The sequence below is a fragment of the Vigna unguiculata genome, chromosome 2 (assembly GCF_037176805.1).
Source record: "Vigna unguiculata cultivar grain cowpea cultivar isolate G323 ecotype 2 chromosome 2, ASM3717680v1, whole genome shotgun sequence".
In the NCBI taxonomy this organism is placed as follows: domain Eukaryota; kingdom Viridiplantae; phylum Streptophyta; class Magnoliopsida; order Fabales; family Fabaceae; genus Vigna; species Vigna unguiculata.
In genome coordinates, this window is record NC_140793.1 from 26943366 (window position 1) to 26969200 (window position 25835).

At 31.6% G+C, this 25835-nt stretch overlaps 4 protein-coding genes across 7 annotated transcripts; 3 read left to right on the top strand and 1 right to left on the bottom strand.

Annotated features, from left to right (window-relative positions):
* The first annotated feature begins 4060 nt into the window (after positions 1-4060).
* LOC114173331 (protein DETOXIFICATION 29-like) lies at positions 4061-12420 on the top strand. 3 transcript variants are annotated; one of them, XR_003602493.2, is made up of 9 exons: positions 4061-4467; positions 5730-6271; positions 8704-8790; positions 10645-10701; positions 10885-11123; positions 11200-11318; positions 11425-11511; positions 11911-12065; positions 12149-12420. XR_003602493.2 is itself a non-coding variant. In XM_028057641.2 (9 exons), the coding sequence occupies exons 1-8, from the start codon at positions 4153-4155 to the stop codon at positions 11992-11994; spliced, it is 1530 nt and encodes a 509-aa protein (XP_027913442.1). In that variant the 5' UTR covers positions 4061-4152; the 3' UTR covers positions 11995-12028; positions 12149-12420. The 3 variants fall into 3 exon arrangements, 2 of the variants coding, with proteins under 2 accessions (XP_027913442.1, XP_085526067.1); XM_028057641.2 differs by having other exon boundaries at positions 11911-12028; XM_085669941.1 differs by having other exon boundaries at positions 4062-4467; positions 11911-12420.
* Positions 12421-13354: 934 nt separating this feature from the next.
* LOC114173332 (Ribosomal protein L18e/L15 superfamily protein) lies at positions 13355-13966 on the bottom strand. Its single transcript, XM_028057642.2, has one exon. It carries the CDS (start codon positions 13910-13912, stop codon positions 13466-13468), a length of 447 nt encoding a protein of 148 aa, XP_027913443.1. The 5' UTR covers positions 13913-13966; the 3' UTR covers positions 13355-13465.
* A 2778-nt stretch (positions 13967-16744) lies between these two features.
* ABCB26 (transporter associated with antigen processing protein 1) lies at positions 16745-23979 on the top strand. Of its 2 annotated transcripts, none has more exons than XM_028059007.2 (18): positions 16745-17311; positions 17421-17548; positions 17931-17973; positions 18187-18231; positions 18328-18450; positions 18535-18638; positions 19039-19093; positions 19174-19244; positions 19338-19440; positions 19632-19842; positions 20440-20513; positions 20908-20964; positions 21053-21127; positions 21570-21644; positions 21718-21996; positions 22091-22152; positions 22237-22297; positions 23511-23979. In XM_028059007.2, exons 1-18 carry the CDS (start codon positions 16784-16786, stop codon positions 23589-23591), a joined length of 2175 nt encoding a protein of 724 aa, XP_027914808.1. In that variant the 5' UTR covers positions 16745-16783; the 3' UTR covers positions 23592-23979. The 2 variants fall into 2 exon arrangements, with proteins under 2 accessions (XP_027914808.1, XP_027914809.2); XM_028059008.2 differs by having other exon boundaries at positions 16811-17311; positions 17421-17559.
* A 435-nt stretch (positions 23980-24414) lies between these two features.
* On the top strand, positions 24415-25418 carry LOC146888482 (uncharacterized). The gene has a single exon (XM_085670121.1). The coding sequence runs from the start codon at positions 24591-24593 to the stop codon at positions 25290-25292; it is 702 nt and encodes a 233-aa protein (XP_085526247.1). The 5' UTR covers positions 24415-24590; the 3' UTR covers positions 25293-25418.
* Positions 25419-25835: the final 417 nt, after the last annotated feature.

Consider the following 25835-nt stretch of genomic DNA (forward strand, 5'->3'; position numbering starts at 1 on the left):
ACGAAAGTGTTTCAACTGGGAGAACCAAACAGGAAGACCATGATAGGTAGAGTCCCTGTAAAAGTTGTCCTAAATTATTGCTTCCAGACAACACAAAAAGATGTTAACTCCTATGATTTAACTTTTGGAGAAAATTTACTTTTTAATTTAAATACAAATTCGAACAATAAACAAAGACCCTTACTACGTGCAAAAGACTCTACATAACAAGTCTCTAGCTGAAGGCAACAATTCTAACTCAAGTTTAGATAAATCGAAAAGATTAAATTAAAGTTGCATATTGACCTACTATGATTGTTTCTTAACAATCATTTTTCGGTGAGTGTATCGGTATTAATAAGTGTTGTATTTCCAAAGATTTAGTAAATATATTGATAGTTAGTTTTTGGATTTTTTTGGATTTTGATAAATAGTACATGTAAATATTGATTGAGTAATTATATAGATTGAGTGGAGTAGAGACTATGTTTAGATTTCATCTCATCTTCTTTTAGTGTACCACTACTATCTTGTCTACTTAATATACAAATCATTCAATGTCTTGGGAGTACTATTTCTATATAAATCTAGGACCATTTATGCAGCATAGAAAAAGCTTCAAACCTAGTTAGTTTAATTTCTTCATTTCTGGTTGAATGAATATCATTGTTTTACTATGCAAGACTCTTTTGCCCAACACATCCTCTAGATCTTGTGGAAGCCTCTAGAAAAAGTGTGATGGTTTGATTGGACCTCAGTTTGAGACTAGTCTTTCAAGTAAATCCAAACTAGTGAAATAAGATGAGTTGTCAATTCATCATTAAGCATAAATCAAATCATAAACTATTGAATGAATGTATAGTTAAATACCCAAGAAGTAGGAGTATAGATAATTAAAGTTGATTATTCAACTACTCATAGAATATTACAATGTAATTCCAACATCATCTACACATAGATTTACAATAAGAGCATTTCTCTCAAGTCTCACATACCAGTTTCTACCCTATTGCTACATTTCTAACTCTCCACTCAATGCCTAGAATGAAGACATGAGGTCTTTATTTATAAGAATTATTGGGTGGTGCTCAACCCGACTTTAGGTGCTCAGCCATAGAGGTTCTTCACAGGTGGGTTTCTTTTATTATATTTATATAATTTTATTAAGTTAATTTTATAATGGGTAAACTGAAATACTAAAGAAAAATCTAATATGCATCAACATAAATATGTTAGGCCCCATATGAAATTATATTTTTACTATTTTGACCGACATCTCATTATCAAGGTTAAAATATTTTGTTAGTCATTATATTTGTTTGAAAATCTCAATTTGGTTCTCAGGTTTTGATTGATCTCAATTGGGTCCCTTTTTAAAAATGTGTAACAATTAGGTCTTTTCTATTAGTGTTGTACTAACAACGTTAGATATGTGTCATGTGTAAATTCGTGGTTTTTTCTGATTTTTATTTTATTTTTGTTTATTTTTAAATTTTTTTAAAAGAAAAAAAACAAAAGTTGTTATCTGTCAAGTCAATGTTGTGCCACGTAACAATGTTAGTGTGATGTGAAAGTGGTAGAGTCAACTATGACGGTTAGCACCATGTCATTGACTTAATCCCAAATTAGTCCATATACTTGTTATTTTAATCTTAACTTAGTCCTTATATTTACCATTGAGTTAATCTCAATTAGTGCCAATTTCTTTTAAAAAATTAACTAATTTTGTCCCTCTCCAAGTTGATGACAAAGTTAATTTTTATATAAATGTTTTACTGATATTTTTATTAAACTTAATATTTTTATATAAATATTATTCTCTGAAATTATTTATAACCCAACTCCATTTGAAAGCATTTCTAACAAGATTAATTTTGTTAGAATTGATACTTTAAATTTAGCTTTATTTAAATTTTATTTTAAAATTATAAATTTAAATTTATTTCAAATATATTTATTTCAACAATATTTGAAATTTATATTTCAAAACATTTATATTTAAAATAATTTTATTTAGAATTATTTGAAATAAAAATTCAAATAAAAAACAATATTAAATTATAATATAATAAATTTATTTCAAATGAACTTCAAATAAATTTAAATTTATAATTTTAAAACAAAAATTAAATAAAATTCAATACAAAATATAAATTTAGTCTTATTTAATAAAAGTATCAATTGTAATAAAAATATCAGTATAATATTTATATAAAAGTTAAATTTGTTTTCAATTTGGAGATGAACAAAACTGATTCATTTTAATAAGATATGAGACTCAATTGAGATTAAGTTAATAACAAATATAGAGAATAAATTGATATTAAAATAACAAATATTTGGACTAAATTGAGATTAAGTTAATGACATAGTGCTTATAGTGATGTATGGCACTACCACTACCATGTCACACTGCACTGCCACATGGCATAATGCTGACTTGACACATAGCAATATATTTACAAAACAATTAAAAAAGAAAATCAGAATAATCATGAATTGACATGTGACACATATTTAACGTTGTTAGTACAAAATAAATAATGAATATGGAAATTCATAATTTTATATGGATAAAAAATTTTCATTTTGGTTATAACAAAATTAACAAAATTAATTGATGTCAAACAAATTCTCTTAATCACCTAATCAGTAACTAAATAAAATCAACGAAACTTCACTTTTTTTCAAACAATATTATTTATAAGAAATTGAACAAACCAGAATCCAATTAAACCGTACAAACATATACATGGCAATGCAATGATTTATTATATGCTTAAATATTATACATTACAAAAAAATTCCTCGTTAATAATTAATTAGTGACAAGAAATCGTTAGTCATTATAGTGACAGAAAATGTTAGTCATTATAGTGACAAATTTATATATCAATTCATAAAATAAAAAATTATATGTTACTAAAATAATCAATATTACAAATAAAAAATTATAATTATTCTTTAAATTTAGTTACCATAATTTTGGCTACTAAAGAAATTAGTTTATAAATTAGTCACTAAACATTAGTTATCAAAGTTTTGACTAACAAAAAAATTAGTTACTAAATTAGTCTTTAATTAATTAGTGACCAATTTAGTGATTAATTATAATTTTTTATTCATAATAATAACTGTTTTAGTAACTAATTATTTTTTATTTTGTAAATTGATGACTATAGAATTTTTTATCATTAAAATTGATTATTATTTAAAAAATTTCTTGTATCGTATATCAATTAGCTTTTAACAAGTTAATAATATAAAATAACTCTTTATATATACACACACTTTTTAATTCCAATAAATGTAAAAACGGATATATGCTAAATACTCTAAATATTTAAACTATAATTAAAAAAATGAAGGAATAAAATTGAAGTTAACATTGTTGTAAAATTGGAATAAAATTGAAAATGAAATTCATGGGAAAAATGTGGCATTAAAGTTTTAGGTTTGGAAGCTAGTGGGAGAGGCGACATTTGGACAACTGTACAATTGTGACTAAAATGATATGACATACTTTTTTTGTTTCATTTTAAAGATTTAGTAATTCTAAGCAATTTATTCTTTTAATTAGAAAAATCGTGATCATAAATATCATCTGCCTTTACGGAAAAAGTTCTTCATTATAAGGATAAGGATGACCATATATAAACCTTTTATCACCAAGTGGTTCAAAAAGTTTATATTATACTAATTTTAAATATGAAATAATTTATGTTGAAAAAGAAATTAGTATATGATATATTTATTTGAATTTCTTAGTGATATTATATATACTTTCGTCTCGATATATAATAAGTTGTGTTAACAACACTATTGTTATAGATGTAACTTTATAAAAAGAAGTATGTATTTAAATGGAACAGGAGTACAAAAATCTAGAACTATTTCACCAAATGTTTAAATAAATTATATAATTAAGAGTTATAAAGTTTTAGCAATATCTAAAAGAATTTCATGGACTTGACAGTGTTTCCATGCATTCTATTATCATATCTTATTGCAACAACTTTCCTTCACTGCTACATGCATAGGCATAACCTAACATGATATCTTTGTCTTCCTTTATATCTCTTTCTAATTCACTTATCGACCATTCCATTTCACCTTAACAATCTCTCTCTCTTCTCTTCTCTCTCTCTCTCTCTCTCTCTCTCCCCCCCATTGATGGAGCACTCAAATGGCACTGAACCACACGCTGCCGATGAATCCCAAACACGTTCACAACAAAGAAACGCCGCCGTTTTCACAGCCGGTTCCGCCGACATGGCTCCTATAACCGGCCCCGGCGACTTCTATAGGGAGTTCGTGTTGGAATCCAAGAAGCTCTGGTTCCTCGCTGGTCCTGCCATCTTCTCCTTTGTGTCAAAGTACTCCCTCGGCGCCTTCACTCAAATTTTTGCCGGCCATATCGGCACGATCGACCTCACGGCGGTCTCCGTCGAGAACTCCCTCATCGCCGGCTTCTCCTACGGCATACTGGTAAAGTCCTGCAGATATATATATATCAAACTGCTACATGTTTTAGTCATAATAATTACTAATAAAAACTTACGGCAAATGGATAACAAGGCTTTTCAGAAGTTGCATATTCAAACAGACTTCTCTCTTTGTTTATAATTATTTTTTTTTTGTTTCTTATGGAAGTGCATGCATGCATCACTTTCTCTCAAAACTTCTTATTTTGTTATGTTTTCTCTTTGTTTATCTTCAGATGAGAATATTTTGATTTTGAGATGTTCTTTAAATAATTTAACTGATAATTATAATTTAAACCATTATTTATGTAATACTTTTTTTAGAACTGTGCTGAACTTTCATTTTTTATGAAAAAAAAATATAAAGAATTAAGTAAGTATCTTGGATTCGACGTAAAACTTGGAATTGGTTCTGCCCAACAACTTTGATATATTTTTATTTTTAAATTTTAAATAAATTTGAATATAGTCAATTAACATGTTAAACGCGTTGTTATATTAATATTTGAGTACTATTTTAATGTTTTTTTGTAACGTTAGTTAAAAATGTGTTTGATATAAAAAAGAAATTTAACTTATTTGGGTTAAAAAAATTATATTTATTCATTTTTAAAATTTATAATAAAAATATATCAAAATTTAAGACAAAAATGAATTTTAATTTAACGTTAAAATTCATGAATTAGAAATATATTAAACCAAATAAAAATTCATGGATTTTTTTGTTTTACTTTTGTTTTTAAGCTTTTAATTAATAATTAATATCTAATTGACAAATACAACAAACTAGAACAACCTAATGAATTGAAAATTCTAATGAGACCGGTCAAATTTTACCTGCACCAACTCTTAAAATAAATATATATATTATATTTTAACAAATGATCTAAAAAATCTGAATAAAAAATGATTAAATAAAGTAGAAAGCATAATAATAAAAATAAAAGTAACACAAAAAAGGAAGGTTTGCATGCATGCACAACTTCCATTAAAACGAAAAAATAATAAAAATAAAAAGAGAGCAACCTGAGTCACAGGGCAACTTTTGCTTTTGCTTTACTGGGTGGTGGATGATTAAGGAAGGAGGCACCTCAGTGACTTGTATATACTCTTGTATAAAAAATGTTGAGTGAAAAAGTAAGAGTAAAAATTGTAGTGTTTTTCTCTTTAATCTTTTACGTTGGTTAGGTATTAGGTTACAATTACATGCTATAACGTGTTTGAAAAAAGAGTATAACGTTACATGAAAACGCTTTATCGGAGCAGCTAGGGATGGGAAGCGCGTTGGAAACGCTGTGTGGACAAGCGGTGGGCGCAGGAAAGCTTAACATGTTAGGCGTTTACATGCAAAGATCGTGGGTGCTACTCTCGATGACGGCGTGTGTTCTATGTTTTCTGTACATCTTCGCAGGACCTTTTCTGATTCTAATAGGGCAAGACCCAGAGATATCTCGAGCGGCGGGAAAATTCGCCATATGGATGCTTCCGCAGCTGTTTGCGTACGCGCTGAATTTTCCGGTGGCGAAGTTCCTGCAGACGCAGAGCAAGGTGATCGTGATCGCGGCGATATCGGGGGTGGCCATGGCGGTGCACCCGCTGCTGAGCTGGTTACTGATTATGAAGGCGGAGTGGGGTCTGGTGGGTGCGGCGGTGGTGCTGAATGGGTCGTGGTGGTTCATAGTGGTGGCTCAGTTGGGGTATGTGCTGAGTGGCCGGTGTGGGGCGGCGTGGAAGGGGTTTTCATGGGAAGCTTTTGGCAATCTTTGGGGATTCTTTCGTCTATCTCTTGCCTCTGCTGTCATGTTGTGGTGAGTCTCACCTGAACCTTCCCCTTTGTTTCTTTTGTCTCTTTCACTTTCCTTTTTTGTTTTTTTATCTTTCTTTTTTTATTCATAATACTAAAAGTAGCAAGGTTTAAAAAAATGTAAATTAAAACTTTAATTGTAAGTATTGAAGTCTTTGATCATACTGTTTTAATTGTATTATAATAATATTATTTGTAATAATAACTATTTCTAACAAAATAATATAAATAAGCACAAAATATATTTTTTATCCTAACAAAAATATCAAAGATGTAAATAATACAAACACTCATGTGTTTGACATGTTAAATAAACCTAAAAGCAATATTGTTGAAAGGACTAAATTCACACATCTCTAAAGTGTAAAGACTTAATTGCATCAAAACTTTAAAAAATAACTAATTTCAATTTTGACTAAAAATTAAGAGACTAAAAACATATTTAATCTAAAAAATTATTATTATAAAATTTTAATACAAAATAGTTTTATTATTACAAATATAATAATACTATATTATATTTTAAAAGAAAAATCATTTTATATTTATTTTATTTTTCTTTTTTTAAGTCATTATATTCTTTTCGTCATTTCTATTTCATAGTAATAATAATAATATATTAATTATAATATTATTTATAAAAAAGAAAAATAATATTGTAAGAATAATAAAATATTATTGTTGTTATTAATTATAACTACTATTATTATATTGAAACTGAAACAATATAAAAATACAACTTTAATAATATTATATTTAGTTTTAATATTTTTATTTGTTTTAACCTAAATTAATAAATAAATGAAAAAAAAAAACCGATAAGACAACGAAAGAGATGATACAACTTTTCATTTATACTACTTTATACCTGTCCCAAATGATAATATTATAATAATATACAACATAACGTACTAAGTGTATAAAGTATATACTTTAGATAGAAAACACTTTAAGCATTAAGTTCTTAAAATATCATATAGAATAAGTCTATCAAAATTAAAACGCATAACACTTGTAATAGTTTGCTATAATAAAAACTTTCTTTAGTTTCCCATAAAGTCCTATTTATTTGATTAGATTATCAATGAAATATATGTTATGTATTTTTAGAAGCATAGAAGCATAAGCTATCCACACCGCTTTTTGTTAGAGTAAGAGTTATACTCGATAGTTATGATGCAATTATTTGTTTTTAAGAGTGTACTTATCTAGATACCATGATTTAATTGTGACTTGATTTACATCACCTTTGTTATAAGATCATTGATGTCATCTACAACAATATGAGTTCCTCAATTATTTATATAATTACATGATCATAAAATCTTTACCATCTAGTAACTTTATAAAAAACTTTATATCCTAAACTAGAAAATCCACCCCTATATAATTACTAATTTGATAACAATATTATTTACAAACCTAGACAATTATACTCTTAATTAGATTTTAACATGAACTTTTCTAACTTTTCTTACTTAAATGTAATATTCATATATAGTAAAACCTTCTTCCTTGTGTCCTTAAAAAAATACAACAACAAAACTTCAAATAAGACTCTAAATATCAACTATTGCACTAACAACATCTCTCATTTACAAAACATTGAAAAAGGAGAAAAAAATAGATAAAATCCTTAGTTAAAATTGAACTACTAACCTGAAATTTAATGAGATACACTTAATTCTTACCTTACTAATTGATAGCATAATAACATTTTGACTATTCTCTAAATTTAGAGAATTAAGATTATATTAAAATAAAAAAAATATCTATTATATATATATATATATATATATATATATATCACATTATAAATTGTCGAATAATTTTATACTTCATTAAGATTCTCAATATGCCACTACTCTTATTATTTATGCTATGGAATAATTGAAAAAAAGGGTTTTGATATGACAACGGACAAAACAAAAGTTGATTAAGACATATTCATTTTTAGTTGCAAAAGTTTAAACTTAAATTGAATTGAAGACACAATTATGTCTTCGTCGCTAATCCGAACAAACTACATACTGTTTTAACTTAAAAAGCAAACATGTCATAGAGGAAAATTTTAAAGTATCATAGCACATAACATTTCATTTACAATATCTCTTATATTTTGTTATCATATTATTTATTGTTTTTATACTTTTTCTTATCATACAAGGTGAAAAAAAATTCATTTAAAAAAAATATAAATATTAAACCAATAAAAATAAATTGGAAAGATATGAAACTAATAAAAAGTAAAGTTGGCAATAAGAAGAGTTTCAGTTCGTATTTTCTTTATTTACTTAAGAGAATGAAACAATATAGATTTAAAATCTCTGAAACTCTATATTTTGTCAAATACATCAGAATTTAATTTGAGTTATAAAATATTTGCTATAAAAAATATATATTTACTTTTATGTATATTTTGTCTTATGCATGCAGCTTGGAAACATGGTACTTTATGGCTCTGCTTTTGTTCGCTGGATACCTCAAAAATGCAAAAATCTACTTAGGGGCCTTCTCTATCTGGTGAGTCACTATAAATTAAGGATATGTCTAACAATTATATCTAAAATTATAAGTTTAATAAATGAGTTTTAGGTTATTTTAAATATAATAATAATAATAATAATCATTAATATAATTATATTATAGGGTTTTCTTTGATTTTATTTGGTTTTTATGTTATTGTTAAAAGATTTTCTAATCAATTTTTAAGACAATGATATTATAAATTTATATTTGATTTGTTTAAAGTCTATTAATAAATTTTTTAAAATTAAAGGTGTCAATAATATTCATAGTGGTCTTAACTTTTATAAAATGCAATAATTTTCGATAAAGATATTTTGTACGGTTGGAATCTTAAAATTGAAAATGTATTTACAAAATATTCATTAAAGCATGTGACATGAAAGTTTACAAAAATATTTTGTTTGCATTTTAAAATATAAGATAAAAAAGTAAAAATTTGTTAAAATATGAAGTTTATAATAATATAAATTTTTTTGACAGAATACTTAAAAAATAACACAATATTATAATTCATCTCATATAAAGTAAAATAAAACTGGAATAACACTTATGTTAAAAATAACTTAATTCAAAATGGTTAAGAGGCTTTTGTTTTATTTTATGCCATCCTACTCACTGTCTTCACAAATGTTAAGAATAGTTAATAAATGAAATAAGGGTATGGGATTAAGAAAACTTCAAATTCTGAATCCAACATTGAAACAAAAACTTTATAGCTTATCAACTTTAATGAGTAGTGGCAGAACCACTAACCATACTTATCACTCTTTCTATAATCAATCATCACTTTTTCTATCTCTTTATTAATGTGATTTTGTAATGGATAATTTGCCACTAACTGCAATTATCACTTTTTTCCATAGAACTATCACCTTTTTTTTTTTTTGTCTCTTTATTCATAGGGTTTTGTACTAGATAATTTCCCACTAACTATAATTGTCATTTTCTTTTTCTATCTCTTTATTCGTATGATTTTGTAGTACCTTATTTTCCTACTTAATGTTGGATAAACATACAATCAAACCATCATGTGCAATAAATGCTATAAAAATATAGGAAAAAAATATCATTGCTTTTAAAAATGAAATGAAAAATGTAAAATATATAATTTTCTGCATTTTCATTTATATACATTGAAAATTTTCCCATGGTAGAAATCTTCCATCTTTAATTGAAAGAAGAACTTACAAAACTTTTTGAAATGATTTTATCTGAATAACGAAAGAGATAATATCATTGAAAAGAAATCATAAATAAAGAAGAAGAAGAATAAGAAGAAATGGATTAAGATCGTTACTTGTGAAAAAATGAGTTAATTCAAAAAAAGAAAAAAAAAATAAAAGAGTGTATCATTGAATTACATGCACAAAAATAATTATTGTAGAGTAAATAAAATATATTTTTTTAAAACATAAACTTTTTTAGATTATAGATCCAATCCAAAGTAGAATGAAAGGAAAAAGAAAATGGAATGTCATTGGTGAAGATGGAGACTTTTAAAATTTCTTAAGAGAGAAAAATGTTTAAAAAAATCAATACTCTTCAGCATCTTAATTTGTAGAATTTAAAAAATATATAACATTCCTCCATTGAAAAAAATAATAATTAAATTACACTTAAATAAATACATTGAAAAAAAAACAAATTAAATAGTTTTTTTTTTCAATTACTACAACATTAGCTATACTTTCAAGGTATTAGATGTATTGACTTTGTAGCTTGTTCTATTTTCTTGTCTTCTCGTTTACTTTGAATGACATTTTTTTTTTTATTTAACTAAATAACTATAAAAATCAACAACGAGATTAAATCTCCAAGTAAATGAGCTAATTATATTGTATTTCGCAGCATGAATATATTAGGGTGGACCATCATGGTTTCTTTCGGAATGAACGCTTCCACAAGGTTTGACTCCGCACTACTTACTTTATACTAAGTCAAAATATTATTCTCCGTTAAAGAGGTATTTATTCATCGTTTATTCCAGTGAATATAAAATTAAAGTATATATTTCTATATTTGAGAATTATATATATATAATTCTCAAATAAATATGCATTTCATGATTTATGCAATTGGTTAATGCAGTGTGAGAATATCGAATGAACTAGGGGCACATCATCCAAGAACAGCGTTATTTTCTCTGGTGGTTGCTGTGATCACTTCCATTATGATTGGACTTTTTCTGGCTTTTGTTTTGATGGTCACACGAGATGTGTATCCTTCTCTGTTTTCAAACGACATAGAAGTCCAAAACTTAGTGAAGGAGCTCACACCATTGTTGAGTTTTTGCATCGTCATTAACAATGTTCAACCTGTTCTTTCAGGTAACATGTGTTCAAACACAGAACCATCCATTTTCCTTTCGATTATTGCATGTCTCACATTTTCAATTTTTTGCAGGAGTTGCCATTGGAGCAGGGTGGCAAGCTTTTGTTGCTTATGTAAACATCGGATGCTACTACCTTTTCGGAATCCCTCTTGGTCTCGTGTTGGGTTATAAGTTTCACCGAGGGATTAGGGTAAACAATGAGATTATGTGTATTAAACTCATTTATTTTTTGAAATAATTGCGTGATTTTTTTTATCGTATTGAGTTGTTTATTGTTGTGAATGAATGGATTTTAGGGAATCTGGCAAGGAATGATATCAGGGACTGTGCTGCAAACGATTGTTATTTTGGTGATGATTTACAAAACTAACTGGAATAGAGAGGTAAAATATTATTCCAATTAAATATATTTTTGTCCTTTAATATTTTTAGTGAAAATTGGAATTAGTTCCTCTTAAAAAAATTTAATCAATTCAGATTTTTATTTCTAGAAATGCATGAATATGTGTTAAACATTATAAACAAACTAAAATATTATAATAAAATGTGTTTGAAACATTAAATAAACCTAATACAAATTAATTAAAAAGACTATATTCACGAATTGAGTAACTAAATTGATTCAAGGTTTTTAACAAAAGACTAATTCCAATTTTCACTACAAGTTGAAGGATAAAAACATATTTAACCCATAGTATTCAAATATTTTTTATTATATATGAAAAATTGCTTTTGAGCATATAAACAATTAGTTATTAATTTGAAGTAACACAAAATTATAGGCCTCTCGTGCCGAAGATAGGGTTCAGACATGGGGTGGACAAAAAGTAGGGGACGACAAAGAAAACACAGAAGAAGAAACATGAACATTGCAGTCGAGAATTGGTACCATAAGATGAAGTATGACATTTCAACTCGGCTCAAAAAAGATTTACCGGTTTGTATAGGGTATTCACAAACTTTTAGGAATTTGAATTTCTTGCATTTCTAATTAATTTACTCTTCAAATGTTTTATTTAGATAAAATACTATGTTTTCGTCAAAATATGGAGTGTGTTTGAACGTGCTGTTAGTGAAGTGACGTCTTTGTGTCGTGTGGTTGATTATGAGGAGAAAAATTCTGGAGAAGATCTTTCAAGAACAGAATGGAGGTCACTGCAGAAGATTCTCGTATGGTTAAAAGTTAATTTAATTACAGTATCAAGGATATTGTTTTAATGTGAAAAACAATAATATGTGTTATCTTATTAGGTTGTACTATATTTAGTTAATGAAGATGTTTTCAATGTTTGCTTTCGAGAGTACAACCAACAATGTGTAGACATGAAAAGTGAAAAGATCATTCATTTGGAAAATTGTGAGGATGATCTCCTTAGTAAAGACTGTCCAAATTGACCAAAGTTTATGAATTACACTGCCCTACACAATGGTTTAGTGACATAAGATCCAACCAACCAAAATAAATTGATAGATGCTTGTAATAGCTCTAAAATTAATTAATTATTAAAAGGACTGAGTATGATAGATTACTCATAAACGTTGGACTTCCAATACAGTACCAATATTTTGAAGTCTAAACCAACATAGGACAGGTCTCATCAAAATAAGGAAATTGGACTTCTAAATATCATATTTTCAACCCCAATTCCAGCAGAAAATCTGCAACATGTTAAACAATTTTGTTGGGGGACTTCTCAATGATGTTTTCCTCACCAAAAGAATGTCTACAAAGGGTTTCTGGAAAACACGGGAATAAAACCTATGACTTCAAAAACCTAAATCTAAAACTGCGAAATTAATCTGTATCACAGCATTGCAAAAATCAAATTCTGCAAACACATGCATGCCGTATCACACAGCATTCAAGAGACTGCAACTGCTACCCCTCTAAAGCCTTGCCCACAATAGTGGTACTAACTATATTCAATTACAAATTTAACCACGCTGCAGTAATGTATCACAAACATTTACACCGATTCAGAATCCCACATCATAAAACAAAAATAACTCGCTCAACGACATTGCAATTCATCCCATCAATCATTATGCACGTAGAACACAGTAACCGAGCAGCCCAATTGATAAAACAAGACCAGATATCACAACTCCACAAAGCAAGCTATAATTAATTCTATAAATGTTCTAATTAGCTAAAGCAAGTTCATAAGATTTTAGGTCAAACTTTTGGCACAAATCTTTAATTAACCTAAATCCGAAAACACCAAATTAAAAGCACAATATATCACTTGCAATATATAATGTAAATAAATATCCGAAACATAACGAAAATAACACATTAACTTGCAATGTATGACAAAATTAAAAAACTGATTAGACCTAAGCGGTGAGAACAACAGCGCCACCAGCTTCCTTGATCTTCTTCTCGGCGATCTTCGAAATAAGCTTGGCTTTCACAACGAAGGGCTGGTTTTCGGGTAGGACGCCTTTCCCAAGGACCTTAAAGTATCCATGCTGTGTGACGTCGATGAGAGGGGCAGTGTCCTTGGATTTTAGAGCTTTTTCCTTTGCCTCCTGGGGCAGGAGAGACCAGAGTTTGTCAATGTTGACGATGGGGCAGTGGAACTTGTTGCGGAGCTTGTGGAAGTATCGCATTCCCACCTTCCCGAAGTAACCAGGATGGTACTTGTCGAACAGGATCCGATGGTGGTGCATGCCACCGGCGTTTCCCCGACCACCAGGGTGCTTACGGTGCTTTCCGATACGACCGTGACCGGCGCTCACGTGGCCGCGCTTCTTCCTGTTCTTCTTGAATCTGGTCGTCATTGCTCTGCTCTCTGTCTTCGGCCGCACGAGCTAGGGTTTGGTGATAGGCAAGATTTATTGAGTGGAGCTTTACATCTTTACTCCTAGGGTTTGGAGTTTGTTGGGCTTTTGTTACTAAGACTTAGTGGGCCTTACAAAATAGGCTATTATTACATTCTACAGCCATATTTTACTCTCACCCCCTTATTTTCAAATATTATTTTTTTGCCCTTTTCGTTTTATAAGTCTGTGAACTTGTCGAATGCATGTGTCATCGTAGCCCTAGCCCTTGCTCGTGGAACATCAGTACACGAAATACGTATTATTGTAGTTAACAAAAAAAATTCTTGTTCATCTCATTATTCGTTTTTTGGCAATTTATCTATGTAAACAAAAAAAAAAAAAAAACCTACATCAGAATCTTAAGAAATAAGTTTTTGCCGTGCTATTTTTTAAAAATTTAATAAAATGGTAGATAAAAGAGGTAAACAAAATGGTAAAATATGAAAGATTTAATTAAGTTTCAAGATTCCGATAAATTTAATAATTTTTCATTGAGTTTTTATTAAATTTTTACATTTTATTAAATCCTAACAACATATATATTTTTAATTGTGTATTTTTCATTTAAATTTTTCTTAACTAATTTGTAATGTATTTGTCGAATGCTTCGGTAATAACCACGTCAAAAAATTAAGTGTCACGACATTATATTAAAATAATTAAATAATAGGTTTAAATATTATTTTGGTTTATGTTATTATCTAATTTATTCAATTTGATAAAATTTTTCTTTCAATTTGTCCCTGATTTACTAAATTATGTATAATTTCGTTTTTTTCATTCACGTAATTTAAATTGAGAATGACATAGTGTACAGACTGACACTATTCATATTACATGTACTGCTTTAATTATGATTGTTTGTGTTTGGTTAAAATAAGTTCCAATTTTAGTTAAGTTTATCCAATTTAGTGATGTCCTCCACTTCATTATCCTCAACCTTTACCACCTCACCATCACTCCTTCGTTACCCTCACCCTCCATGACCTTTTACCACTGCCACCACCATTATCGTTGCCACCATCGCCACCACCAAACTAAAATCATCACTACTACCTTACAACCACAACCACCACCACACTAAAACTATTACAACCATCACCACATAAAAACAATCACCACCACCAACACAACCACATCACCACACTAAAATTACATTCACCACCATCACAGTAAAACCCTACCACCGTGAGTGTTATTGTTAGTGGGTTTAGTGTAATAGTGGTGAATGTGATTTAAGTTCGATAGTGATGGTAGTGGTGGTGGTGATTGTGTTGGTAGTTGCATGGTAGTTGTGGTGATGGATGTTATTTTAATGTGGTAGTTGTGGGTTTGGTTTGGTAGTGACATTGTTTCTAGTGTGCAGGTGGTTGTAGTTGTGGTGACGGTGATTGTAGGCTGGTAGAGGTGGATTTAGTTTGGTGTTGGTGGTGGTGGCAACAACAATAATGGTGGTGGTGGTAGTGTTGAGGGTAATGAAGTGGAAGATATGATTAAATTGAACAAATTTAACTAAAATTTGGACTAATTTGAACAAAACACAAACAACTATAAGCAGTTCGCTTAACGTGAATCATGTCAGCCTTGTGCACTTTGTCATTATCAATTAAAATGGTGTCAACGAAAATGATGAAATTGAACGTAATTTAGCAAATCAAAAACCAAATTAAACGCATAAAAAAATGGGGATCAAATTGAACAAATTAGACTAAAATAATATTTAAACTTAAATAATAAAAACTCCATTGAAGATATATTTTTTAGCTTAGTAGTATATCATAAAAAAATTAATATTAAAAAATGTTTAATAGAGATTCGATTGTTGTTTTTCATAAATTTGAAATTTAATTAATCAATATAAAATTTAAAAGAAAAGAAAATTACAAAGCATGAAAAGAAGTAAAATAAAAAGGTTATAGTTGTTAAAGTTAAGTCAAAATGTATGTTGTCTGTTATGACAGTTATGTGTTGTTTCATTAGTTTTTTCAATTTATGTTTTCATATAAATGCTTTGTATTTTTGTTGGTTTCGACCAATGAGATAGGGGAACTTTTCTGTATCCCACGTGTAGCAACTCTATGATTTTATATGGTATCTAGAACAAGAACAATTCAAAAGGTAAACTCTGAAAATTGTGAGTGTTGAATAGATACATTGTTGTGAAAGGCAAGAAGACCAAGGTGTTGTGCGGGAGCAAGTGTCTTTTCCAAGATTAGAAGGGATTTTAAAAAATTAGGATTCAATTAAAATAATTTAGAAATTAAAGATTTAATTGAAATTTTATAACGAAAACAAAAAATTTCTCTACAATTAAACCAAATAAAAATGTTAAGAATTACATAACATATAACTCAATTGCAATCCAATGAGACAAGAAGATCTTGTTGACTTCCAAATGGTCAGAAAAGTGGAGACTTGTGATTTGTGATTTGTTTCCGAGTAACGTAAGCCATTGAATGATGTTTAAGGAATCCCAAAGGTAACTCCACCAGGTATGGAATTGTGCACGCCTCATTAACACAAAGAACGCTAGTAAAAACATTATTTGTAGACACTTCTTTTGACTAATTTCTTGCATTTCAATGTTAAACAATAATAATAAAAAAATGTGCACATCTTTAACGTATACAGTTAAAACAGGAACAAGGAATCAAAGAAAAATGTGAATAAAACACTGTTGTATGCATAGCAAGAAAAAAAAAAAATCACGATGGTAAACGGCGTCGTTTGATGGCGTGCGTTTGTGGTGAAGCTAAGGAACAAGTATATTCAAGACTGAAGCTGAAGCAACCGTAACCATTTGATTTCCCTCTTCTCTGTTCTCCATACATGGTCCACAACAATATACACACTCCTCTCAAGCTCCCACCGTTATCCCAACCCCATCTTCCTCTTCCCACGCTCTTCACCACCATGCCTCTTCTACTCGCTCGCACCCCACCATCTTCACTTCCTCCAATCCTTCGCCACCACTACAACAACAACAACAACCTTCTAATCGCACCCTCTCAGAAGCGCGCCTCTCTCACTGCAGGGCCAATTCTTCTTCCCCGGCGCATTCTAGCATCACCGACTCTCAAGTGCGCCTCCATCAACGGAGTCTCCGTTCATAACACTCCAGAAGCTTCCACAGAACAAGTCTACGCCGGCGAGTTACTTCAGAGGATTCGTAAATGGCTCGACTTTTTACCGTCGATACTTCCCGGCGGGCGGTGGTGGGACTTCTCTCATGACGTCGACGTTCAGCTGGTGGCGCAGCCCGTGACCGTGTGGCGCGCGCTAGGCAAAATGTGGGAGCTTGTCGCGCGTGACAGATGGGTCATCATCGCTGCTTTCTCTGCTCTCATTGTTGCTGCTGTGAGTACCTTTTTTTTTTCTTTGCTGTTTTTTTTATTCGGTTTTGTGCCCATTTTGCGTGGTTCCAAGGTGGGGTCAAAGTTGTGAGCTTTTTCTACGTGGGTTTCAGGTTTCGGAGATTTCTATTCCGCATTTCTTAACGGCGTCCATCTTCTCGGCACAGGGCGCGGACCTTGCTGTTTTTCATCGGAATGTGCGCTTGTTGGTTCTGTTGTGCGTGACTTCGGGAATATGCAGGTCAAAATCTTGTATGGTCGAATCTCCCTTCTACTTGCTGAAAGTGATATGATTTTTCTTTTTCTTTCATTTGTGAGTCTTAACTGCTGGTGCTGAAAGAACCTTCCATAAGAAAACGCAATGGATTTGCTCTTTAATCCTTTTATCGTTAACCCAATCATAAAGCTGATGTTTGACTTTAAGCTTGTGTGGTTGGTTCCACATTCGAGTGGCTTTTCACGGTTTACCGAGAAGCTAGTAGTTATAAACTTGTACAGCATGCTATTAAAATTGAAATTTTTTTTGTTACGTTCAATGATGCTCTTAGTTCTGTGTCATTTGAAACTTGTTATGTTACCGGCGATATATGAGTATTCGTAACAAGCATTTTCCTGTGCTTCAGTGGGATACGAGGTTGCTGTTTTGGCATTGCAAACATGATTCTGGTGAGTTTATCTGTCTGATATTTGGGGATGGGGATTCTGTGGTCCATGTAAAATCCTTTAGAGCATAATGGAATAAGAACTGCAGTTATCAAATTAAGACCATGTGCTTCAGCAGTGGCCATGCTGTAGCTTCCCCGTTCCTGATGCTTTGACTTTTTTGTTTTCTTCAACTCTTGAGTGTAAGTGACCTTTCAAACTTGGAAATATGTGCAGGTTAAGAGAATGAGAGAAACTCTATACTCTTCTCTTCTACTGCAGGTTTGCCTGCACTTAGTAACTGATTCTCTTGCTGCATTCATTTATTTCCTTTGTTTGGTATATGATTTAACTCATTCAGCAGTTTCCTTATTGTAGGATATATCGTTTTTTGACAATGAAACGGTAGGTGATTTGACAAGTAGGCTTGGGGCTGATTGTCAACAAGTGTCAAGAGTTATTGGAAATGATCTTAACTTGATATTGCGCAACTTTCTTCAGGTTGATTTAGTTTTGATAGATGTAATGCAAGTAAAACTCACCTCACATATTAGAAGCTTTAATTGTTTTTTCTCATCTTGTTAGGGTGGAGGTTCATTAATCTACTTGTTGATTTTATCTTGGCCACTTGGTTTATGTACATTGGTGATATGCTCCATATTAGCAGCAGTTATGTTACGCTATGGAAGGTAAACTTATGGTTAATTTTCTTCAAATTCATCCTTTCAAAAACACTTTATTTTTCATTTGTAGTTTCCTGCCATTGACTAGTTCAGGCAGCATGCTTGATGATGAAAATATCAACCAGAATGTGGATCAATGTTAATCATGTTGAATTTTTCTTAATTAAATCAATTAGTAGACTCTAAATAAATAATTCTCATCTCAAGAAATGTCTCTGTAAAAGCTAAAGGGCTCTGCCTTCTCCCCAAAATCTGCTACAATGGTGTTATTGAGGATTTGATATATTTATAAATTTGTAAAAGCGAAATTTCAATGCTTTTAAGATCCCTTGCAGGCTTCTTCCGCTCTCCTCGTGTTTCCTTTATCCTACTGGTATTGATTTGGTCATATTTTTTTTTTGTGTAGTTACCAGAAAAAGGCAGCAAGGTTGATCCAAGAAGTCACTGCTTCGGCAAATGATGTAGAATAAGATATCTTGTATTATACTATAATTTGCTTTATATTTCCTAAATTCAATTGTAGTAACAACTTTTCTCATAGGTAGCTCAAGAGACATTCTCTCTTATTAGAACTGTACGAGTTTATGGAACCGAAGAAGAAGAATATGGAAGGTGATGATCCTATCACAATTATGTCATTTATTATTTTGTATTCCAGTTATTTCTCTGCCATAACACACACATGCTGTCCATTTCTATCTACAGGTATAATTGGTGGCTAGAGAAATTAGCTGACATCAGCTTGCGTCAAAGTGCTGCTTATGGAGTTTGGAATTTTAACTTTAACATCCTTTATCATTCAACTCAGGTATAGCTAAGGTTTTCTAAAATCATATATTTATCCATTTTATTTATTTATTTATTTTTATTTTTTTCCTTTTAAGCCTGCAATCTTGTTGTTGGAAGAAAGCTTGCTAGAATTAGTAATCAATAAACGTTTGAAGTTTAGTTAACCTTTATAATTGACTTGTTCTCTTATTGAAACATAAAATCTTATAGGTCATTGCTGTGCTATTTGGAGGAATGTCTATTCTTGCGGGTCATATCACAGCTGAGAAACTTACCAAGTTTATTCTATACAGTGAATGGTTAATCTACTCTACCTGGTGGGTAGGAGACAATATATCCAATTTGATGCAATCAGTTGGAGCTAGTGAAAAAGTATTCCATTTAATGGATCTCTCCCCTAGCAGCCAATTCACGGAAAGAGGCAAGTGTTTTTGGACTCAAATATTTCATTTGAATAAACACCTTTCATATTAGCTTAGTCCTTTTTGTGCTTCTTTTTGTTTTTTCAAGTCATCACCTATCCAGAGACTGGCTAGTCCTTGCATGTTCAATTCTTATTCTACTTGTACACTGAGCATGGATATTTTCCTTAGAAATGTGAGAGATAAATTATGATTTCATCAAACTATGCAATAAGCAAACTTTGTAGTTTACTCTGAGGAATAAGGATGCTCACCCTTATACCAACTATAATTGTTTTAAAACTGTAGATACTTGCAGTGATACTTACTTGACAATGGTGGTCATCGTAAGCAATATAGGATTTTTGTGTTAAGAAAAACTAGCTACGCCTGTAGTGAACTGACTGGGTCATCAAATGCAGTTTCCTGCAGTTATGTCATGTGCCGCTCCCAATTTATTATTCAACTACAGCATGTGCATCTATTGTTATTCCTCTACCAACAACATTACATCGATGAATAAATAACTAGAGAAAGTGAAACATAATGAATTCCTGCATAACTTTTTGTTTGTTTTAATTTGACTATATTGAAGTTTGGGTGTAACTTTGTTTCAGGTATAAAGTTGCAGAGGTTAATGGGGCGTATTGAGTTTCTAAATGTATCTTTTCACTATCCTTCGAGGCCAACGGTAGATCTTTATTTCTCACACCTTCACTTTACTTTAGAGTTGAAGCTATTTGATTCCGTCAGTGTTCCTCAGTTACTTCACTGAAGGATGAATCCTGCTACAATAGGAATAAAAAAGTTCACTGCTGAGATTTTAGGCACACCCCTCCCCTAAACAAAGTGGGTGCATAAACTGTTCTCTTTATAGTAGTGTATGACTGGAACTTGTGCATGTATGCAATGAAGTTGTACAGCGACTTACATTTAAGAAAATCATGTTCAATAGAAAAATATGCTGATTGAATTTTAAAAATAAACTGAAATTATTTAATCTGACTGTGCATCTATGTGGGATTAAGATTGTCAATGTTATTTGTGAGGTATACTGGCTTAAGTAATGGCAGATATTGTAACAGGTATCTGTAGTGCAACATGTTAGCTTTGCAGTCCATCCTGGTGAGGTGGTTGCAATAGTAAGAAACCGCATCTCATCTCTTCAATTCATTCTTTCCATGCACTATGGATGAGATAATCTGCCGTTTCCTTTGACTTGTGTCATAGGTTGGACTTAGCGGTAGTGGAAAAAGCACATTGGTGAATCTTTTGCTCCGTCTCTATGAGCCTACAAGTGGTCAGGTAGAGTTCGTTTATCTCATTAGAATCGAGTGGACTTATATGGTTGGCTTAAAAAATTATTGGATTTACAGAAATTGATATGAAAAAGAAAAAAGGATACTGAATTTTATTATTAATGGAAGAGAAGAGGGACTGTTTTTGTTTTTTCTACCTCTATTCATTTGGCTAAAAGGAAATTATCTCTCTGCCCTAGTAAGATGACCATCTCTTCATTTGATAGTTCACATGACATAATTTGATTAATCTCTAGACAACAAGAAGTTCTGAGAGAACTACTGTTTTTTCATTTCCTGCTTTCTGAGAATGGATATTGACTAGAGATTTCTTTCATAGAATTAGAATTATATATGTAGCACCTATTACCAGTTAGGCTGCCTGGCAGTGTTTTTAGAGCTGATAGTACGTTCCTTTAATATAATCATGACACAAAGTTTTGTTGCAGATTTTGGTAGATGATACCCCTATTAAAGACTTGGACATCATGTGGTGGAGAGAGAAAATTGGATTTGTGGGCCAGGTTTATGTCTCCAGCCTAGTTAAAATTCAGAGAATATATATTTCCTTTCTCTTACCAAAATTTGTTTGTACAGGAACCCAAACTCTTCCGAATGGATATTAGTTCAAACATCAAATATGGATGTAGAGATGTAAAGCATGAGGATATTGAATGGGCTGCAAAGCAAGCCTATGCCCATGACTTTATCTCAGCACTTCCCAATGGTTATGAGACACTTGTTGATGATGATCTGTTAAGTGGAGGACAAAAGCAGCGAATTGCTATTGCTAGGGCCCTTCTTAGGGACCCAAAAATATTGATCCTTGATGAAGCCACCAGTGCACTTGATGCTGAAAGTGAGCATAATGTCAAGGTGGGCCACTGAAATTACTAGAAGCCAGATTCCATGCTAAATATTTAACTAAAGATTGCAAAGATATTGATCCTTCAGTTTCCATAATATGTAGGGTGTACTTCGATCTGTGAGAAGTGATTCTGCAACCAGGAGTGTCATAGTCATTGCACACAGGTGATAATTTTCTTGTCAGTGTCAATTAACTGAATTAAGTGGTGTTCCGACTATTAGTTTTGAAGTGTATGGACTGCCTTACAGGCTTTCTACCATACAAGCAGCTGACAGGATTGTGGTGATGGATGGTGGTCAAATTGTTGAGGTTGGTAAACTACTGATTCATTTTGAATGCTCTAAAATTTCTAACATTGAAAAACTCATACAAAAGGTTAGGTTGGAAAGTTATGTACTGTGATTATGAATTTGATTCTTCAAACTCTTGTGCGAGATCGTGATGGATATCATCGTAGGCTAGGACCATGAAGCAGTAATTGTTCCCATACTTCTTTTTAGCTTAGGCTGAGCCATTGTTTGTCAGAAAGGTTGTTTCCAAGACTGGAAAAAGACCATTTATAGGGACAAGACTGTTTATCTACCATTCCTAGCCTCCACTTGATCGGAACCTCCTAGACTAGAGTGGATTTTCAAGTTAGAGAAGTTTTTCGATTCACAACATACGCCCAATGATGAGAGAGCGACATTGTTGCAATTCATTTTGAGAAGGACATTTTCTCTTGGTTTTAGATGCCCTAACAACTCCTTGTAGTTTGTTCGTGGACAAAGTTAATGTGAGCTTTAGAAACCCTCCCCTTGTAATTGCCTGATGACTAAGTTGTTTAAACTACTACAAATTGATACAATCTCTGAGTATTATCTTAAATTCATGTCATTAGCTAAATAGATCAAATAGGTTGACGGATGAGGCCTCGTAAAATTGCTTTTTCAGTGGCCTTCAATATTGAGAGCAATGGCTTCAGCAAAATTATACAAGGATAGACATACGCCTGCTGTTAAACCTATTCGATGTTATTCCCCAATATCATCTCTGTCTTACTCCTTCCCAGAATCAGTCCAATCAAGTTGTTAAATTAATGTTACCACCCTTGCTACCTACTCCTTTTGAACAACCACTAAGAAATGGTAATGTAAAAAAAGTTAGTCCTGCTAAGATGCAAATGCATAGAGTGAAAGGATTATCTTATTTTTGTGATGTGAAGTTTTCTTTTTATCTTAATTATAATAATGATCCATCACCTGATTTCGACCAATTTGTTCATAATTATGGATCTGTGTTGGATGATCATCATTGGTTGGTAAATGATCTGAACTGAAGGGTGGCACAGCTGTCGGTACTATGGCTTACATAGGCAGCGTTTCTCTTTGTAAATTCATAGAATAAGACTTCTTAAACATCCCGTGCATTATTGAAACTGTTAGGACTTAAGTGTTTGAATAATAGCCGATGCTTCTTTTTTTCACAACCTTTATTTGCCATTATTGGAAGCAGAATTTTTCATTGACATCTGTCCATGCAGATTGGAAGTCACAGGGAACTTCTCTTAAGAGATGGTTTGTATGCACGGTTAACTAGGAAACAGGCTGACGCCATGGCATGATTTGGGTTTCAAAAGCAGATATTTTATCTTTCTTCTGGCTTCAATTTAGAGCCAGTACAGTGAGACAGCAACTATTTTTTTCCTTGTTGCTGATCAATGTATTTATAGTACCATACAAGAAAATTGGAAAAGTTCAGCAAAGAAGAAAGCTGCAGAAGTTTATTGAAAATCCATAGCGGCTTCTGAAAGATTTCACCCTATCAGGTTCCAAGGCAGATTCAAAGGCAAACGTAACTATGTTATTGGCGGCATTCATAGTCAAGATGCTGAGAATCGTCAGATGACACTGCCGATAACCATATAGATTGTTCATTTTATACATGTAATTTAATTATTTAACTCTTGATGACATTTTCTTTGAAAAATACCACCTGCCCCTGTTTCATGACACTTTGTACTCATAATATATTGAAATCTATAAAATTTGAGTTTTCAAAAAATGGAGAACTTTTCATGTTAAGAGATTATTGCAACAATTTTTAGCTTTTCATGTCTCCTGTGGAGAAATCAACAAGGCAGCAGAATCTTCAGGCTGATCTAAGCAACAAAAATTCCTTTACATATATATACGACGAGTCCAACAGCTTGGTGATTTCTTATCTGTGGAACAACCTTGAACAAACTTGGCATCGTCTTTCTGTGACAGATATTTATTTTATTTACTTTCAAATGTTGCTTCCTCCCTCAGAATATTATGTCATGAGAAAATGTCGAGGTAGCCAGGTTTTCAGCAGCAAGTTCCTAATACAAGAATGTGCCTAGTGCAGCATCAAGTCAGGAGTTAATTTCGAACATACAAAGCCTCGTTTTCATCACTCTCGTGTGGTGAAAATATCAAGTAATAATACACAGCCGGCCATAAGAAACAAAAGTCGCCAATAGTACATAATATTTAAAGGGTATTTCACTTATTCTCATTCATTCAAGCCATAATATAATTCCACATACTGTGGCGAGGATGAAGCATTTTGACTGCACAACATTCAGTTGCACCACGCTATGCTGAAGCGTGTTGTGCATTCGTTAGGCCTAGTGGAGAACACTGATAAAAATCCAACAAAGAACAAAGCGAGAGGAACCAAGACATTTCTTGAGGTTGATTTGCAAACAAAGGATCCATATGTGAGGATAGTTCATGAGGGTGGACAACAAGAGATATATCATCATGCATTTCCAGCATCTGTGTTGATGACTAAATACCCCGGAATGTGTGTTGCAAGAGCACAAGTCTTCACTGCTCCTCATCATTCAGTTCTAAGGCCTGAAGAGCATTTACTACCTGGTCAGAAGTATGTCATAATCTCATGTAGAAAGGTGGAGAAGCTGAAGCGTAAACGTCATCAGCAAGCCGAAACCAAAGAGCACAATGGGGTGGTAACATTGGAACCAAACATCATTAGGAAAGAGAATGACAAAAATGTTGTAGCAGGCCATGAGAATGATGAAGTTAAAGAGGCTAATGGGCAAGGAGGAAAGAAAGTGGATGTAGAGATGAATGTGTCTCTATGTGGAGGGGATGTGGAGGAAGTTCATTGCTTTGCAAAGGATTTTTATGTTGCAAAGGTTAAGTCAACAAACTATTCAAGAAAAAAAGGAATAATAATGAAGAAACCATTTTCTCCACCTCTTCCTAAGAGAAGATCACAGTGGAGTTTGGGATGGCAACCCAGCCTTTCCACAGTGCAAGAGCTCTCTCCGTGATATTTTTATGGCTCCTCTCATACAACTTCTGTTGCTGTTGTGATCAGGTATTATGCAGGCTTACCATTTTTTAATGTTGCTAATTTATACATTGGATATTTGGTGGACTATAGGCCTAGGTTTATGCTAGAGGATATTATTTTAGATCCTCAAAGTAAATAACGTGTATATTGATGCCATCTACAATGTGTTTTTTTCTTTTTCTTATGTTGTTTGTGGTTTACCTTCGAGATACTGACATGTGTAGTGTAATAGTCTCCATTTCACGATTTTGATGGTGACTTTGGTACCAAGTTAATTTCATGCATGTATTTTACATTAAGAATGCAAAATGATTTTGAACATCAAAATACTATGCGTTATATCAGAGACCAAAAGTAGTTTCCCGTTGCCATCATATGTTATATTCCAACACATCTTCTGTCCTCTGGTATAGTGTTGTTACAGAAAATGATTTTTTTTTTTTTATAAATATTATGTTGACAAAATTGACAAAGTTATTAAATAGAGTAATTTTTTATTTTTTTTATGGAAGTTACAAGA